This window comes from Neolamprologus brichardi, chromosome 17 (assembly GCF_056152115.1).
Source record: "Neolamprologus brichardi isolate AB-2024 chromosome 17, ASM5615211v1, whole genome shotgun sequence".
Classification (NCBI taxonomy): Eukaryota; Metazoa; Chordata; class Actinopteri; order Cichliformes; family Cichlidae; genus Neolamprologus; species Neolamprologus brichardi.
In genome coordinates, this window is record NC_142120.1 from 21,510,152 (window position 1) to 21,524,906 (window position 14,755).

A 14,755-nucleotide genomic window follows, 5' to 3' on the forward strand; every position below is an offset into this window, starting at 1 on the left:
CAACAGCAGCACTTTTAAGCTTGATCAGCTGTTGTTAGAATTTATTTAATATTGATTTCTAGTGTCAGCTGATGTTTGCTGGAGCCACAGCTGTAAATCTGCTGGTCATGATATCGGTTTGGTTATGTGGTGAGAGGGAAACATGAAGATGAAACCAGGAGATTGACTGAATCATCAGCGCTGTGATGGAGAAACAGGTTTACCTTTTAGGTGACAGGAATGAGTTGAAGGGAAGTTATGAACTGTTTCTGAGAGGCAAATAACACCAGGATCCTTTTCTAAGTAGCTGACAGCTGGTAACTGTGCAGGGGCGGGTCTAGCAAAGTGTTGCCAGGGGTCCATGTAGGGCATTAAAAGGGAAAGGGGGGCCCAAGGAAATACTTTTCTTATTCTCATTTAAAATGTCTCACTTTTAAAAAAATAATTATCTGAGTCTTACAACAAACAATTGATAGATTGATACATATGTACCATCAGAACAGTGTACATCACTGTCACAACAGTGTTTATTTTCCTTCAAAGGCTTTATGGTTTTTCCTATAATGGTGGGCCGGTCTCTAGTCAAAATGCCTGGGACGATTTTTTTGTCCCAGTCCAACTCTGTATGCAGCTCATCTGCAGTCTGGTGTTACCTACATCTTCCTATTCAGAAGGCATAATTTCCGAGTTCTGAGTACAATCGAAAACACCACGACTGCAGTTTTTGTGTTGGATGTAAAAAGCAGGCTAGGATAGAATCAGGTGTGGGATTTCTCTCGTGGTTACTTTCCCTAGGTTTCCCTAAGTTTCCCTAAGTTATTTTCCCTAGTAACTAGTTACTCTGAAAGTAACGAGTAACTTAAAGTAACTGAGTTACTTTTGATAGAAGTAACTAGTAATGTAACTAAGTTACTAATTTAAAGTAACTTACCCAACACTGGTGGTGGGGCACCAATGTTAGCAATACCTGAGTGCGCTTAGAAGAAAGTTACCTGTTCTCTGTGAATCCAATGTGACTAAAAATGTACCTGTTTGGGGATTACATTCTCTCTGTATGGTGGTTAGATCATTCAGATCTCGTATTGTCTGAACATTTTTGTCATTTTCTTGTTCTGGCTCGACTGCATGAACTTTCCTATCTTGTGGACTGAGATAGGTCTAAATAAGGCTCAAGGAGACAGCTTGACCTATCACAGTCCCCCGCTCAGGGAGTGCCCCTTTCTCTCTGAAAGAGCACGAAATTCATCAGTTTTATCCCCTGAGCAGTTTGACATGCACACTTCCCTCTTCTCGTAAGAGTCAGCTGGGCACTTGTTAAACAGTGCTCTCTGGTGGCCAACTGCCTGCAGGACAAAGATATTCAATGAGTGTGGTTGAGAAAGGGCACACATTTAAAGCTTCTTATTTCCTTTTTGTTCCTCAGGCTGTTTAAAGAGTGACTTTTAATCATCAAAATGTTAGACCTAAAAAATTAATCAATTTGATGAAGTCATGGCTCAGACATCATAACAGGCCTCTGGATACTTACATGGAAATCTATCTACACATGAGCTTAAACAGCGAGAAAGAAATAGAAATGACTGCAAACTCTACTTCTGTTTGTAGCTCGTCTTCCATCTCGATATTTGCATGTTTCTGTCACTGAATGACAGACAATTAATCACAAAAACTGTCATCTCAAGGCACTTTATATTCTAAGCTGGAGACCCTACAATAATACAGAGAAAGCCCCAACAATCAGATGACCTCCTATGAACAAGCACTCGGTGACAGTGGGAAGTAAAAACTTTTAACCTTTTAACAGGAAGAAACCTTGGGCAGAAGCAGGCTCAGGGAGGGGCAACCATCTGAACAACCGGTTGGGCTTTAAGCCAAGCAGAGACAGGACAAAAACACACTTTGGGAGAAAGAGCCAGCGATGAGTAATTATTATTTATTATTAATAATTAAATGCAGTAGTGGTGTGGAAAGAGCTGAGTGTCTGTGAAAACCAGGGGTGCCTTTGGTGCTCTTTTATCACCTTTTATTTTTGTAAGTCATCGATGTTTACATCAGAAAAATCAAACATGACAAAAACAAGAGACCCACAAGAAAATGTAGAATAAAAAATTCTCTTTCTAAATATTTAAAATGCTGTTTTATTTTGTGTGTGTGTGTGTGTCTACAAAAACACTGAGTGGAGTAAGATAAATGAGTCCACATTGGTTAAAAAAAATTGCTTTACGAAAAAACCCCCAAAATGATTGCTGCAGCTTTTTTCAAGGCGACTTCAGGCCAAAATGAGTTGTTGGCATGTGTGAGTTTTCTTTTGAATCCATGCTTGAATGCCACTGACTGCATAACCCTCATTTTTTTTTCTTAAAAATGGGAGGAGCTTTTTTTCCTTAAAATATTTTATAAAAGTTCTAAAAGTTTAGCGGGACTTTTAAAAATAAAAATAAGATAAAAGTGTTGGAAATATATATAGAAAACACATTTAAAACTCAAAATGTAAACTTTGAATTCAAATAATTAAACTTTTAATTTTTAGTAGTCCTGGTTGCACCAGTTCTCTTTTGGAGAGATTTGAGCTTCACTTTCACATCCCTTATCTTTTGTATGTGATGAACTTCTGCACTCTTAACATGTGACAAAGATAATGATTTCTGTTGATTCTAAATGAAAGCCACAAGTCAAATCTTGGAAAACTGAAAACATTTCTTAACTTCAAAGCAAGAACATATAAGATAAATAAACAGTAGCATAAGAACAATGTTTATGTATCAGAAAAGCTGTGGCATTTTTCAGGCTCCTTAAAAATCGTGTTTTCACTGATCTTAAAGGAACAAGTCAGAACTCCTTACAGAGCTGTAAGGCACTTTGGACACAAACCTCAAACTCACGTTAAAATTCAAGAAAAACAAAACTAACAGGACTCCTGGAACTTCCACGCAAAGCCAGCAATAAAGGAACAGTGCATCTTTCTGTGTCTAATATGGTGGAGGGTTGTACAGCTCCTCATATTTTGGTGGCGATGTGGAGAGGACAGTGGGAACTGTGAGCAGGATGGTGGGTCTGTTGGGGTAACGCATCTGGTGGATCATGGCCGAGGACAGAATTGTGCCGAGCAGCTGCAGGGGACACAGAAAGGAGAGTTAAAAATCAGCTGCTCTGCAGGCTTAAAAATCTTCAATTGATAACAAGGAAATTCAAGTCAGTTTTCTTTATATAGCACCAAATCACAACAACAGTCTCCTTAGGGTGTTTCATGTTGTCAGCTAAAGGCCCAACAATAATACAAAAAATCAGATCACTCTGTACGAGTAAGAACTTCGAGACTGTAGAAAGGAAAAGGTCTCGAATTTAAAGAGAAATGAGAACTGAACTCAGAGTCAGTGTGCCCCAGGGCAGCTGTGGCTACAACGTAGCTTGCCATTGCCAGTGTGTGAATGTGTGTGTGAATGGGTGAATGACTGAATGTAGTGTAAAGCGCTTTGGGGTCCTTAGGGACTCAGTAAAGCGCTATACAAATGCTGGCCATTTACCATTTTCAGCTAAAATAGATTCTGGCTCCACTGTTAATGAGAAATATCAGATTTAGATTTATGGCGCTGGCACGGCTGGCAGCCTTAACCCAATTTCCCTCAGGATGAATAAAGTATTATCAATCAATCAATCAATCAACACACACACACACACACACTGAAACAATTCTATTTTTATATCAAAATAATCATATATTAATCTTTTTCTGGGACTTGGTGAAAGTTCATTCTCCAACTAACACACACATTTCCTTCTGGTTTCTCGTTGCTTTTATTTGATTGGCTCCCCACCCACTCGTTCTTCAAACAGAAGCTTTGATGAACAACTTGGTTTGTTTTCTCAGCCTGAGATAACAATACAATATTTTATGTTATTATTTTATTGTTTCCTGCAAAGACCTGGATTGGTACACATGATTATAGGCTACTTGTGGCTTAGTCATGGGTCCTACAGTGTTTTATTGTTTCGCGTGTCTTTCAGGTGACTCCATAATATGACTCGCATTCCAGAAAGTACAGAGTACTTACTGTCTCCTGACTCATTGTTTCCTGCAAAACCTGACTTGTTGCCTGCAAATTGCATGCAAGTACAGGGTACTTGAGCCGTATTTGCAGGTTGTGTTATAAAGTGCTACCAAAAACTGAACAACTAGATGTGTTATACACGCAATGACCTCATTATTTGAAACTTTTCCATGTTTACTATGAGCGGCCACCTCAGGAACAGGAATTCCAGGTGTATTTGGTTAGAATGAAACCGAACTGAGAACATTTTACTGAACTCACTTAAACTAAAAAATAGTTTTGACTGAAATTTCATCACAGAAATGTTTCTTTTTATTGTCACAGATCAAATGCTGATCTTCTGGAGCATGTGGCATTTTCAAGTCTTTGAAACATGATTTTAGGACTTCACGATCATTTTTAAAGAGAAACAGTTTTGGTTATTATTTTGTAAATCTAAAATAACAGTGACTGATGTAAACTTGACACTCCCCATCAAGACAGAAGCTAAATGACTGGCCATTTGTTTTTTCAGTTTTAAAGGATTGTTACAGATCACATGGTAAATGACTTGCATCTATATAATGCATCACAAGTTTTACCTAAAGATCAAAGCACTTTTGACAAACCACATCCTGCAATTTCACCATATTTAAAATAAAAAAAATCCCCATCCACTACTCTGAATACTTTACTGCTATATTAAACTACTTTCTTAAAAAATGATATTGAATCAGATTTTTTTTTGAGTGCTGCCATTAGTAACTGAAACAGGACATTTACTCTGTGGAAACCTTGTCTTTAAATAGCTAACAATACTCACTGCCAGAATAGCCAGAGTGAAGAAGACTCCGAGTACGATGTCAAAACCCAGCAGGACGTAGTGCATTATTATGGGGAAGCAGGTCTAAACACAGAAAAAAATAAACTTAGATTTTCTGTAAATCAGCTGATGAAATCAAGAAACATTTTTCAAAATGAAGCCGAGTCACTCACTTGGGTGTAGATGGATGTTGATCTCTCCATTAAAGACTGGAAAGATAGAAAAATTAAAAGATATGACTAACCGAGATACATTTAATAGAAGTGAAGCTGTGTGTGTTGATACTCACTCTGTAGCCAACAGTCTGACACTTGCCCTCTTCCTCCTCCTCCGGGTTGCATTTACAGGATTCGGGAATGTTGTTCCAGTCTTTGTAGCTGAACAGACCACAGCAGTGAAACTAAAATAAACCAGAAGAAACAGGAGGGTTATAGTTGACTGGCACAGATGAGATGGAGAACGATTCTTTAAAAAGTGTGAGACAGTGTTAAAAGACACTGTCCAGGACATTTCCTTCTCCTGCTGTTATGATTAACTGTAATCTATACAACCCATATAATCCAGTCTATGTAATCTGGTCTGTTGGACAGCTCTAGAAAAAGTGAAGGGGGCAGAAATTCTGGACTTTTAATTGTCTCCTCCGTGGTCGTTCATATTTTTCAGCATCTACAGAAATCTCAGTCAAAACAGAAAATATATAACTCTATAACCAGCCGAGATGTGTTCATGAAACCGCACATCTGTATCTTACAGTGAGATGAAATGTGTCATTAAACTTCTTTAGACTGACAGAAAGGATAGTTTCTTCAGACCAAAGCTTGCTGTATGTTGACCTCAATGCAAAAATATGTTTGGCACCTCTGATTTACATTGTGCCGCAAGAGAGGAAGTTGAAACTTCTGCTTTTTACCGAGATTCAAAGTAGAGCTATGGTTTTGATTCTAAAGGGAAGTCAGATACACATATCATTGTCACGGTCCTGGGTCTGTGACCCAGTGTTTTCTGTTTTGTATGGTTAATCTTTGACTTCATGATGTATTTTTGTTTATTCCTACGTTTTGGTTCTATGTTATATTATACCTCTAAGTTCAGTCTATGTATTTCCTGTTTTGTTGTGAAGGTCCGTGTCTCACGTCAGCGTGTTTAGTTTTGTTTCCTCTGTCTCGTCATGTCCGATTACTCCCAGCTGTTTCCTCCTTCTGTGTCTCATTCTATCGTTATCCCTCTGTGTATTTAAGCCTTGTGTCTGCCTCTGTTAGCTGCTGGTTTTTCTGGGTAATTGCCATCCGGCATTCTGTGTCTTTCCCTGCGTCACTGTTTCTGGTTTGTTTCTCCCAGTTCAGGTTATTCTTAGGTTTTGTTTCATGCCCATTACGTTCTTGTTTGTTTTACCTACCATATCAATAAAGCTCGCTCACATCAGAAGCAGCCTTCATCTGGGGTCCTACTTTCAACCTCCACTCATCTACCACTGCAGACGTGACAATCACAGTCTTTCTAGTGTAAAAAGTTTAAAGATTCAGTGACACCATTTCATGTGTTGCTTTTTTTTTTTTTTTTAAACAGGACAGTAAAATAAAGGAACACAGTTTACTGTCTTGGTAAAAGCATTTCCTGGCTCTGCACTTTGCATATCTTAATTTGCACTTCTCTTTGAGAATGCATCTGACAGCCAATAAGCAGCCTGAACTCAACTGGATGCCCTGTGTGGAATTACGGGAATGGAAAAACAGGTCTGACAACAAATGTTTGTGAGCTGGAAAGTCAACGGCTGCAATCTGAATGTAGCGAGAAAGAGGAAGCTCTTTTGTCAAAGCAACCAACCATGACTTTTCATACTTGGCAGTTAGTGCGTGGCTGCACGGTGTCTTCATGAGTAACACTGTCACGTAAAAAGAATTTTCGGCTTGATACTGATACTCAAGAAAATACACAACATGAGGACAAAATGACAGAATGAAAAGACACAGTTCTTATGTTTTAAATAAATGTTCAAACACTTCTGACTCTTTGGCTCCTCATCAAACAGATCTGGTATGTTAGGCTGTCACAGTTTCTGGTTGCTGGTACTTACTTTACTTCCTTTTGCTTCAATATGGGAAACAAACTTTATAATTATGCTTTGCTATTAAATTAACACTATTTATCTATCAAAACTGAACAGACCACAGGAGTGAAACTAAAAAACCCCAGAAGAAACAGGAGGGTTATTGTTGACTGGCACAGATGAGATGGAGAACAGGATTGGCAGTCCTGACTGATGACAATGCCCCACAGTCAAACGATGACCTTTTATTATTTGCCATCTACTACCGTAACGATAACCTAATAGGTAGCTAATGCGGCTAACTGCTAATAGCTAAAGTAGTTAAAGCTAATGCTAATGTTTAATACTTCAGCTTAAAAAGGCTGACCTGACAAAATTCCTCAGAAACACTGGGTTGTCAGCTTCACCAAGTTGGTTGTGGTGCTGTTATTTGTTTTAATTTTAGTACCATTTAGTATTTACGATTATGATTGTCTTCCCTTCTCAACAACCCTACTAGCATTTTCACAATTTTGGCACTGAAGGGTACCATTAAGTTTTAGTTTCATGGAAATCCCAACTCACCACACAGTTTTTACCTTTAATGGCACTCAGCTGGTTTGGATGTAAGAATAAAACATTAAATTGAACAAAAGAGAAATCCACAAATTACATGAAGTATAAAACACAAGGCAGAGCTGAATATCTCACAGTTTTCTGGATGTTGTCAGCCATGTTCTTCATATCCTTTGAGTTTTCATCCAAAGGCAGAAACATCCGAAACTTGTTCTCCATTATACCTTCAATCTGCAAACAAAATCGTCATCCATATTAGATATCACTTTTTGAAAATAACGTTGTTTTAGCCAGTGATTATTTATCTTGGTGATTATTTTGATACATAAAGTGACCAGCAGAGATATTTGTGCAAATAGAATTGAAGTATTGAAATATTTTAATATTACAGTTTATTAAATTCTTTAAGGAACAGTTTAAATAAGATGAAAACCATCCAACCATCCACTTGAGAGGATTAAACTGATGAAACTCAGCTTTACGTCACTTTTAGGCCTCATTTATAGTAATTTCACTAAAAACTATGTCGACATTTGGATTATTAAACTATGTTATTTGTCACTGCTGTTGTAACGCTGTAGTTTGCAAGTACTTTTCCTTGAAAAAGGAGCTACACACACTCTGTAGAGCTGATGTGGCAACCAGACACTCATGCGGTTGCAGTCTGTGAAAATGTGGTTATTTCCACTTTTTCAGAGGAAGCTGAAATTCCACTATGTCTTTATCCACAGTGAACTCTTACACTTTCAACTGATGAAGTTGTTAGTTAGGTTATCATCTACAGTATTTTACTGAAGTTAAACACTGTCATTAAATATATATTTATTTTAACAACCTTCCACCTTACCTACATATACCAGGTACAATAAAACCATGTACAATAAAAATGAAAACCGAATACCTGATTAAACTTCTCTGCTGCTGTCAGCTCATGTAAACCTCTTTACATGTACCAGACACTGGTGAATCTCTTTAGGGCTGGGGGCAAGCTTAGTGTTCAGTTCTATCAACCCCTTTGCATCAATTTTTTTTCTATTTGGCACAACATATGGGAAATTTTTGCATGGAAAGCACTCTGAAAATGCTCTACTTTCTGAAACTACGCAACACAACAACTGCCAATAAATGAATTACTGGAAATGGCTTTTAATTGTGTTTACTGGTGAATTTAGCTTCATCATGTTCGCAGCATAAATAAAGGAGTACCTGTATTTACATTTCCTATCATTAGACTCCAAAGCAGTGACAGATGGGCCTTTACCTGTGGACGCATGATGGCAACCGGGACTGCATATTTGAACATCACCAGACATCCAAGGACCATACACACCAGGAACTGCGGGGAAGAACATGAAAACACTTAATCTGATGTATTTGGGGATTACTGACATTTCTCAACCCTGACCAGTTTCACTGTGAGGAAGAAGAAAAAAGATCATTTGACTCTCCACATTAAATCATAGAATATTTCTAAGATGGTTGATTTTGTAACATGTAAAAAGGAAGTAATTTTTCTTCTTTCACAACTGTGCATGTGATCTACTTCAAGCTTTGTGGCTGTATAAAGCTTTTCAACTGTTCTCATTTTACCTAAAAGCGGTTTTGCACTTTAACAGCAGTGCCTCCAGAACATGCTTTCAGCTCCAGTGTGCTCTGCACAGCGAGTTTATACTCACAGGGGGACACTTTCTGAAACAGTGCTCTGTGTGTGTGTTAGTTACTCCTTGGGGTCATATTGGGTACAAACAGCAGTCTTTGGGGCTTAAAAATTAAGGGCTGAAGTATCAAAAGTTACAGTACTTCTGATGCCCACCTAAGGCTCCAGCAGTAAGTCGACATTTGGAGTTTTTATTTTGAAGTTAGAGTATCCCAGAAGATCAGGTAATCTTTGTACTCACCACAATCAGAGCAACTCTGCTCTCTTTGTGGGCTCCATAGGCTCCCAGGATAGCCAGCACCATGATGATGGCGCCCATGATGTAGAGGCTGAACAGGCCACTGACCCGACCCTCCAGCTACGGCCAAAAGCAGTAAATAAAAGTCAGATACAGCTTCAGAGTCACACCCATGAGTTAAACCTGTGTTTCAACAGCTTTGTTCTCACATTTCCTCCTTCTTGAATGCTGGTGGAGAACTGAGCCAGCAGAGTGAGACTGATGATGACTCCGCCAACAATCTAAATACAAAATAAAACTGATTGGTTAGAACTTTATGGACCACGACAACCGAAACAGCTGTGAACCAAAACTTTAAAAACTAGGGAAACTAGGTCATAGCTTAGAATTGCTTGAATAATGAGCAGTTATTTTGAAATATAGGTAACCACAGCCTAGCTAACAATCAGCTGGCCTACTTCCAAACAGATAAAGACTAAAGAGCAGTAAGCTAAAGGTGACTGGTCGAGAACTAAACAGAACTGAAACCAGTAAAACAAAGTCCACCAACCCCAAGCGAAACAGTGACGCCTTCGAAGCTTATGTCTTCTATGTTGTGAGATGTGACGGTGTTGTGCCAAAAAGTGATTGTCTGCCAAAAACTGATTTCTGGCATTTGCCAAAAACTGATTGTTTGTATTTAAACTGCTATAAACAACTTGTTGATCTACAATATGTGAAACATATGTCAAATATATCCCTCGTGAATTATATCAAGTCATCTTGACCAACAAACAACATTTCTGTAACAAGGTAGAAGCCGCAATCACTTTTTGGCAGTGACTTTTATGTATCCTTTATTTATGCAGTTAAAAAAAATTCTTGTTTGCTTTAAAAATGTCTCTTTTAAGAGTATTCTGGCCAAGAGGACGGCTGAAACTGCAACAAATGCAAAAATAGTTCTGTAAACATATTTTAAGTGGACAAAAGGAAGCTGATTGATTATAATTAAGTACAATAACACAGCTACAAAGATAATTGAGAAACAGGTCATTTTTAAAAATTGTGTATTTAACCCCTTTGCAATACCTGTTCACCGAAGTCTATTTAGCAACATACGTAATGATATTACACATAAAAAACACACGGAAACATTGGAAATCAGTTTTTGGCACAACTACCCGGCACTGCGCACTTTAAATTACTGCTGGGACCAAACACGTTTTAGCTGCTGTTTGAAAATGAAGCTCAACTCACCGCGAAGAAGATGTTGAAGATGATGAAGGTGCGTTTAAGGCAGGTGTTGATCTGAGCCATATTTGCAGCTTGAAAGAGAAGAACACTTTTGAAGAAAACAGTTCTGTTTGTAGAGTCCACAGGAGCGCCGACTGCTGCGGAGAAAGTGAGAGGAGATGGGCGGGTTGAGCTGCTTTTAAACTACCCCAGACGACAGCGGGCGGGAGTTCCAGTAAACCACGGAACAGCCAGATGATACTTAACAGGAGGAGTCTGGGGCATTCCGGTGTTTGCCAAGACGGATCGGATTTAAACTGCTATAAAAATTTGATAAGAATCGAAGATCAAATATATCCCTCATAAATGATAGCAAGTTATATTGGGCCACAGATCCAGCAGAGCTGTGCTGATCTGGGACTGTAGCAGGGCTCGCAAAATTTCAAAATCTCTGGTAGCCTTTCGGGCAGGGACTCTTCAGTTTTTGGTAGCCCAAAATAAATTTAAATAGCCCGAATAAAAAAGAGAGCAATTTTTTTTTGATTGATGTTTTGTTTCCTGTTTTGTTTCCGTTACAATATTATACATTAAAGTATAATATTGTAAAGGAAACAACACATTAATCAAAAAATTGTTGAAACACAAATTACAACATTGTATAAAAATTACAATCATCAACTCAAATACTTGGTTCTAATTGAACAGAAATTTCTATGAACTTGTAAGAACTGTGTAGGACACGAATCAGTCTGTGTCAGATCCTGAATTTGAAATTTCCACTGAAGTCACAGGTAAGAGGCAAGTGGAACCAAGATCTAGGCCATTTGCTTTTTGAAGTTTGCAAAGACTGCTAAATTGTGCCAGTGGTAGTTCACTCTTTGCTACATAGTAGCTGTTCTAAACAGATTTTCAGGTTTATTTTTAGTATGTTATTTGCAATTGGTGTTTGTTCTGGGAAAGATATTGCAGACTGCAATAATGCATTTCTTGCATTTCTCATGGGTTCTAATGGGGACCTTTCTTAAAATGACTGGTCCCAGTAACAAAGGCGCTTGTCGACTCAGAAATCGAGGGAAAACCAACAACACAGAACATCATGTTATTTACACGGTTGCACATAAGTGGTCCGGATGTGCGCATTCGCTGTCAAAATAAAAGACGCGCACCAGATAAGAAGTTGCAACGCGCGTTTGCGTCCATATAAAAGGCACTGTTTTTGTCCGCTAGAGTGGGATTTTCACGGCACATTCTGCACCACATCTCTGTGCGTTCATTATTTGTTTGAAGCCAGCTCACCTCCTGCAACCACTTTTCCGAGAATACGTGCTTCTTTTGTGGTTCGGACTCCTTCTGACATTTCTTTGGAGGTGGAGGAACACCAAAGTAATTGCTTAAAGGAGCTTCTTCGACATCTTTAAGAGTTCTAAACAAATGTCTGTCCTCCTCCAGAAAATCTTATGTACACAAACATGCGTTGCAACTTCTTATCTTGTGCGCGTTTTTTATTTTGACAGCGAGTGCGCACCTGCGGACCACTTATGTGCACCCCTGGTTATATAGCTTGTCATATTGCAGCCACAGAAATTATTTTGTCCATGAAACCATAAAGCTGCACTTTCTTTTTGCCTTATAGTCTGATTTGTCATAACGTTTCCGTTTTGTGGTAAGCTATTCTTTGGCTGTCACTTCTTCACCCTGACCTGTGTTATTTGGCTCAGCAGAACTAAAATATATATCCTGCTGCTTTTACACACTGTCGGATTATAATATTATTTTATGCCATGTTAGACCCCTAATTAAAGATTGTGAATTATTATGTAGTTTTAGTTTGCATTATTCTCCTGAATTAGAAGAAGGTGATAACTATTACATTTGGTAAACTGATTTGCATTATATTAGACTGCTGATTTATTGTGAATGAATGATATTGTTTTATGATGCATTATACTGCTGAGTTATAAGAAAACACTGTTCGCAGAAAGTCATCGCCTTATTTGTCTGGTTAGAAGAGAACAGAGCATACTGCCCCATCTCAGCAGGAGCAGATAAACAGGGAGCCAAGGTCGTAGCTTAGGCGCTGTGTGAGAGAAAGAATGTGAATGTTTAGGCTTTTATGATTAGGTGGGGGCCACTAGAGGCTATAAGAGTTTGATCAAGGCTCCACCATTTTGAGATCTGATGCTGTCTGCTGTATGGTGTCCATCTCCCACGCGTGTGTTCATTAAATCATCGTTTGACTTGACCCGGCCGGACCAGTGTTGTTATTTTGGTTTTCCTCCTGTATCCATCCTCAATATTTGAATCCGTAACAGTTTTGGGGGCTCGTCCTGTGGTATTGGGGTGGAAGTTTTGGAGGTTTGGACGGTCCGAGGTGGTTGAACGGGCAGGCACGAGCCAGTGGTCTGACGTGAGTGGGCAAGCCAGCACATCTAAAGGTGAGGCACAACCTGTTGAATGTAAATCCAAATTGTGCCAAATTGGACTGTATAAATTAAAAGTCTACTCACTGAAATTACTGGTGAAGGCCTGTTTTGATTTTGATGAAAAATCTCATGAGTTTTGAAACTTGAAATAAGTTAGAGGCCCAAGATAAAGGAAAATAATACTGAGTTAGAGGCTCAGGTAGTTTGATAGGGAATTGGTCATTTTGAGAGTTAGAGGCTCCATTGTCCATAACGTTGCATCTGCGTCAGTCATACTCTTGTTTTAGAGGGTTGACGGCGGTTTAAAAGTATTATAAATTTTGTGAGAACGGTGGTTAGAGGCCACTAAGAGGCGCATAGCCCGGAGGTTACGCTCCCTCCTGGCCGCGGACGCGCAACCTTGACCTGTCGGCGAACAGGGTTAGTTCAGTTGGCTTGACTGTGGGGTACAGGGCATCCTGGAACAAGCTAGGAGTTAGAGGCTCCTTACTGTGTTGAACGGTATCTGCGCTTTTTTGGACACTTTAAATTGAGTTAGGGACTTTAGAGATGAGGCCAGATACAGTTAGAGGCTGATACTGGTTAATTGATTACAAAAAAGTTGGACTTTCTTCGGTTGGACCCGTTATCTTAAATTTGTCAAAACTGTGTAGGCGCTAAAACTTTCAGGCCTGAGAGTGATTGTAAATATAAGACGTCTTAGTAATATAATAGAGAGTTGAGTGTGAAACGAGGTTGTGTGTGACGACAGCGCGCTGCAGCGCCGCGAGCTATTCTTAGACAGTGTGTGAACATGCAAATGAGGTGGCTGCTGTGAAGCCCACAGAGGACTTCCTGTTTAGCGTGTTATTGAGTTTTATAAGTATGATTTGCAAACAATGATACATGCCTGTAATTAAAACGCTGATTTTGCTGATTATAATATTACAAATAAAGTTTTGAATGACTACGGTGAATGTTTAATGTTTGGCTGGGTTTTGATATAGGAGAGACGGCTTTGCAGCTGCTGGGGGTAAGAGACCGGAAATATGCATGCCCATAAAAGGCAACTGCCTGACTGTGTGAACTATGCACCAGGAGAGAGAGAGAGTAAAATCTAGGCAGATGACCCAAATGGATGTTTTAAGAAAAATAGTAAATGAATGTTTTAGTCTCTTAATACAGGTGGATTTCTCTCAACCTGGAAACCTGAGTACAGCAGCAAAAGGATAGATTAACAAAATTGGGACGACAGACAGGCCAAGCTCTGGCTTAAAATTTTACAGCTTGACCTCTCACTTTGTCCCTACCCGAAAAAGAAGCTTAAAGGACATCTTCTCCTCCAGTTATCGGTTACCATCACTGGAAATTTTCAGGCAAGTTTTTCACTAAATTGTTTTTGGCACCATGTGTCCCTGAATCTCACAAGCAAGCTCTAATTCCTGGCTGAAGACATGGAATGCTGTTATTTAAGGTGGGAAATCAAAATTTGGGAAACAAAATTTAAAAAACACAGGAAAGCAAAGGAAAACATCAATAAACTTCAATCTGACGTGTACGGAAAAGACTCTGAGGTTTCTGCCCTCAGTAAGAGCTCAAGGCATCAGAGCAGAAAATGAGCATGCTTCAGGAGGAGCTGGCTGCTAATCGAACCCATCAGTCAGGCTTCGAGTCCCAGATACAGGACTTGAAATCAGGCCGGAGCTTGCTGGAGCAGGAGGTTGCCAAACCTGACGAGAAGCTCCAACAGCAGGAGCAAACCCTGAAGGAGCTACAGAAGCAAAAAGGGTCAAGTTAAGGAGGAGCTGGACAAG

General features: G+C 39.2%; 1 protein-coding gene across 1 annotated transcript; it reads right to left on the reverse strand.

Annotated features, from left to right (window-relative positions):
* Positions 1 to 1,892: 1,892 nt before the first annotated feature.
* Positions 1,893 to 10,713, reverse strand: LOC102791472 (tetraspanin-8-like). The gene is made up of 9 exons (XM_035907045.2): positions 10,564 to 10,713; positions 9,537 to 9,608; positions 9,331 to 9,447; positions 8,694 to 8,768; positions 7,568 to 7,663; positions 5,120 to 5,230; positions 5,004 to 5,039; positions 4,831 to 4,914; positions 1,893 to 3,089 (listed from the first exon to the last, which is right to left on the reverse strand). Exons 1-9 carry the CDS (start codon positions 10,621 to 10,623, stop codon positions 2,949 to 2,951), a joined length of 792 nt encoding a protein of 263 aa, XP_035762938.2. The 5' UTR covers positions 10,624 to 10,713; the 3' UTR covers positions 1,893 to 2,948.
* Between the last annotated feature and the right edge of the window lie 4,042 nt (positions 10,714 to 14,755).